Source organism: Sinocyclocheilus anshuiensis, unplaced genomic scaffold (assembly GCF_001515605.1).
Source record: "Sinocyclocheilus anshuiensis isolate Anshui unplaced genomic scaffold, SAMN03320099.WGS_v1.1 scaffold143, whole genome shotgun sequence".
NCBI lineage: Eukaryota > Metazoa > Chordata > Actinopteri > Cypriniformes > Cyprinidae > Sinocyclocheilus > Sinocyclocheilus anshuiensis.
This window is the reverse complement of record NW_015548197.1, coordinates 602,676-607,771: the sequence shown is the minus strand read 5'-3', so window position 1 is coordinate 607,771 and position 5,096 is coordinate 602,676. Positions and strand designations below refer to the sequence as shown.

General features: G+C 38.7%; 1 protein-coding gene across 1 annotated transcript in view; it reads right to left on the bottom strand.

The window, feature by feature from the left end:
- Positions 1 to 686: 686 nt before the first annotated feature.
- LOC107653230 (V-set and transmembrane domain-containing protein 2-like protein) overlaps positions 687 to 5,096 on the bottom strand; it is a 74,001-nt gene continuing 69,591 nt past the window's right edge. The window contains exons 3-4 of the mRNA XM_016439900.1: positions 4,606 to 4,650; positions 687 to 1,075 (exon numbers count right to left, since the gene is read on the bottom strand). Of these exons, the coding sequence (XP_016295386.1) occupies positions 764 to 1,075; positions 4,606 to 4,650 (357 nt within the window). The 3' untranslated portion in view covers positions 687 to 763. The remainder of the gene's footprint in view (positions 1,076 to 4,605; positions 4,651 to 5,096) is intronic.

Sequence of the window (5,096 nt, the reverse complement as noted above, 5' to 3'; positions counted from 1 at the left end):
GGTCTGCGGAAGTTTGGGCGGGAGTTTGATACCGCGGCTCCACCTCACGACACTACTCTGACTCTGGCTCCAAACGAATCTCTACTGTGCAGACTCTGGCTCCAAACGAATCTCTACTGCGCAGACTCAGGCTCCAAACGAATCTCTACTGCGCACACTCTGGCTCCAAACGAATCTCTACTGCGCAGACTCTGGCTCCAAACGAATCTCTACTGCGCAGACTCAGGCTCCAAACGAATCTCTACTGCGCACACTCTGGCTCCAAACGAATCTCTACTGCGCAGACTCTGGCTCCAAACGAATCTTTACTGCGCAGACTTGGGCTCCAAACGAATCTCTACTGCGCAGACGCTGGCTCCAAACGAATTTCTACTGCGCAGACTCTGGCTCCAAACGCTACTGCGCAGACTCTGGCTCCAAACGAATCTCTACTGCGCAGACGCTGGCTCCAAACGAATCTCTACTGCGCAGACTCTGGCTCCAAATTACGTCATTTACTCAAGATGGCAGCGGCCATACTGAAATGCTTTGGCTTCACTTTTCTATAGTGGAAGGAATAGGAGACGAATCGTCCATCTTTTTTTACAGTCTATGGTTTGGAACAACATGAGGGTGAGTCAATGACAGATTTTTCATTTTCAGGTGAGCTATCCCTAGTTTGGGATAAGGAGTTTGTGTAAGGTTGGTGTAAGGAATTATGGGTATTTTGGTGGTGTGGGTGTACTGGTGCTAGGGTGGGGTAATAACTAAGTATAAGAAGAACCTAAAGTGCACAGCTCTCAGTGCAGTCAGTGGTACTATCATCAGCGGACCTCTTCCTGAGCTCTCGGCCGGGTTTGTGGTGCTTGTGGTGGTCGGACTGCAGACGCTCCTCTTGCGACGTCGCCCCCTGCTGGGCCGGAGGAGGCACATTCCCCTCGGCCCGCTCCACCTGCAGGTACGCCCGCACGCGATGGTGCCTCAGCTTGCTGTCGCTGAAGTCGATGACGTGGCATTCGTACGTGCCCTCATCCGACGGCTTCACGCTGGACAGACGGAGCTTGTGGGAGATGTTACTTCCGGCAACCTTCACCACCTACAGAGAAACGGACAGGAGAACCGGTCAGGGGATGTCTGAAAATGATCAGTCAGGGTATTAAATCATGAATCAGCCTTGAAAATGCTGATTTAAAATGGACTCCGACTGATTTGGGATGAAGCCGAGATGACTAGCAGGTCAAAATATGCATTGTGTTTTAGAAAATCAGATCTAGAACAACTTTTTGAGCACTTTTAAGGCAAGACACTACAGGCAAAACCATAGTTATTTTTTTGAGATTTTGAGCTATTTTGCTTCCATAACACATCTTCTTTCAGAATAATGGAAAGAAAACATTCAAAATACACATTTAAGAGTTCATTTTATTACACCTTTGCATCTGTAGATTTTAATTACAGTACATATTTCTCAGAATACGTTTTTCTTCTGCACTGAGCCAGAAATGTAACCAAACTGAACTTCACAGTTTTATTCCTATCTACAGTATATTCTGAAGGTTATTGCAGTTGGGGTTGTTGTTCATATATCATTTGTCTGGTTTATATTACATTTTATTCCTAAAAACATGGTGAAAATGTATTCTATTTTTTGGCTGCTGACATTATTTTCTGACTTATAGAGTGATAAAAAGAAATATCCTACATCCCATTCATAAAACCTTTAACTCTAAAATGTCAACAAAATGAAACAAGAATTTCGTACCTGGCTTTATCCAGTGTTCAAATTTATGCTCTGCAAATGTATGCAAATTAGTGCATATTTAATTACATAATGACTCATTTGCATATTTAAACATAATATTTAAGAAAACTTGTAATGCAAAACCAATGTCTTTACGTACTGTGAATAATCAACTGGTGAAAATATGGTTATTATGGTTAGACTAATAAATATGGTCTATTAGTTCATTTTCACCCTATTCACCTGTAGTGCCTTGCCTCAACTACAATATTGTATGTGGAACTCGCAAAATATAACCACAAATCTAATAAACCTCTGGATTTGTTAACAAGAAGTCTTTTTGATTGTTCCTAGCTCTCATTTTTTATGTCCTGCACATCAGAGCTCCTGTGTGGGTCATCATCAGTCTTTGAGCAGCTGCAGTGGATGTAATATGTGAGACAGCAGTAAAGCAGTGAGACAGTGGCTCTGTCCCAAATTGTACTACTATCTCCGTATTGGACTACTGTGAGGCATTATGTGTGGACTCATCGGAACCAAAGGGTTTAGGACAGCATTTGGGACGAGGCCAGTGAAATGAGACGGTGGTGATCTACAGTGGATGCAGTGACGGTCAGCAATGCACATAGTTTTATGCCAAATTTGGCATATTGCATTGAAAATGTGAGATGGAAACAAATGTTAGATGGAAACAAATAAATGCAATAAAAAATATATATATCCAAAACATGCATAAATGTAAATACTTTATGAAAAATAAATGATAAAATAATAACAAATTTAAATACAAATGACTAAAAAATAATATCTAAAAAGTAAATCATAAAATTCTATTCAAATGTTCCATTTTTTATCGATAAACTAGTATGAAAAGCATATTAAATAAAAAATGGAACAAAAATGCATCAAAAAAATGATTACCTCATACTGTTGCTCTCAGACCTCAGTTGCCAACATGAACTTTTTGTCTGCGCACTATAAACTGCAAGTCATTTATTATAGTAAATTTTGCAAACATTTCCCAGGGAGTGACAATTATGTTCTATTTATTTAATTAGTTTAGTAATTAATTAATAAGTCATTCATTTTAACTCTTTTACTGTATTCAGATTTTTTTTTTTACATAAATTTAATTCACTATTCGGAAACTAGTGAGTTGAGTGAAAGGGGGCAGTGTGATGCAGCAGTAGATGCAGTGAGAGAGTAAAATGCAACAAAAACAAGCAACAGTAGAGGTAATGAAATGCAATGAGAAAGTCAAATGCATCAGTGGAGGCAATGATATGCAGTGAAATGCAGTGAGAGAGTGGAATGGATTCGTGGAGGCAGGCAGTGCAATGCAGTCAAATGCAGTGAGACAGTGGAATGCATCAATGGAGGCAATTAAATGCAGTGAGAGAGAGACATGCAATATTGGAAGCGATGAAAATGCAGTGAGAGAGTGAAAGGCATCATTGGAGGCAATGCAATGCGATGAAATGCAGCAAGTCTATGGATGCAGTGAAATGCAGTAAAATGCAACAAGTGAGTGAAATGCAACAAATTAGGCAATGCAATGCAGTGAGGGAGTGAAATGCAAAAGTGGAGGCAGTGAAATGCAGTAAAATGCAGTGAGTGAGTGAAATACAACAGTTGAGGCAATGCAATGCAGTAAGAGAGTGAAATGCATTAGTGGAGCAATGCAGTGACAGTGAAATGCAACCGCTGAGGCGAGGCAATGCAACGCATTGAGGGAGTGAAATGCATCAGTTGGATGCAATAAAAAGCAGTGAGAAAGTGAGATGCAGCAGTCTGCATGTGAGCAGTAATGAGATGGAGCTGTGGAACCGCAGAGACACATGAGAGACACATTCACTCAACAGCTCTCTCTCTCTCTCTACCTCTGAAAAACAAAGACAATAGGACAATCTCTCTCTAAAGCGGTCAGCATTCCCAGAGGACTCTGAGCGTGGGTCCAGACGCTCAATAAAGCCGTCTGCCAGTGAAGCAGATTGAGTGTGGATCAGGTGGATAAATAAACATACATTCACAAACCCGCACACACACAAACACGCTAACATTAACTCCACTCGCTGGCGCCGTTTCCACAGCACTACATATGTTGAGTGTGTTAACAAACATGCCCTAGCTATCAGCTTCTCTAGAATCAGAAATAACATCACAGCTAAATGCACGAAAGTGTAAAACGGCGCCATCATGAGCATCAGCGACTGGATGGCACGGCTCCAGTGAACCTCCAGCCTCAGATCCAGAGCTCTGCATTAACACTGGAAGCAAATGTCCTTGTGAATATTTCATGAAGTAGCAGAAGAGAGATGCTTTGATTTATCCACCTACACACACACACACACACACACACAGGTAACAATCACCTTCAACATCCTACTGAGAGAATGAGCCTGCAAAACTAAATATTCATCCCTGATCAGACACTTATAAGAGCTATTTAGATGCCAAACGGCAATAATTGTGTGACTTAATACAGAAAAAAATAAACAGACAAAATAATTATAACATTGTATTTAATGGGTTCAGATCAGGGTTTAATAGTTAACTAAAACTAAAACCATAAAAAAACTATTTCATCACTTGAAATAAACTGAATTAAAAAAAATAATAATTAAGCTATTTGAGATTCTCACACACACACACACACACACACACACACAGCCTGCAGCGGCTCAACCAGCAAGAGCAGAGCAAGTTGCTAACAAATCACCTTTAGCCCAAGCGAGTGTGATGTTGTGTTTGCATGCTCCAGTTATTCACCCTGACAAACACTCACACCATGTATTTTTATATTCTCTCACTGAGCAGAAGACAGCAGCCGTGAACAAACACGAAAGAGACGTTCACGGAGGAAATGACAAACTTCACACACTTACACTGATTTTGGTGGCGTCCTTTGACATCTCATTCTGCGGCACCACCTGCAATATAAAAAAACATCATGTATTCATAATCAACATGATTACAGTTAACTAAAAAACAAAACAAAAATAAATAAATTACATTAAAATGTTACTTAAAATAAAACAAAGTGAAATAAAATAAAAAATAAATTAAAAACTTATTTCAGCTAGTTGCCAAAGCAACAAGTCTCGTTTTGTTTAGTTTAACTTGAAATACTAAAATAACTCAAATGAATAAAAACAATTATATAGATTCAAAAAAAAAACTAAAATGTAATAAAATCTATACAGACATTTAAATAAATATAAAAATTAAAATTACAAAACAAAAATTATTAAAACTTTCAAATTTAGGTGAAAACAAAATATATAAATGACATGTCATTTAAAATATATATTCTAAAAAAAAATTATATATTAATTTTTAAAATTAAATATATATATATATATTAAAAAACTATAAT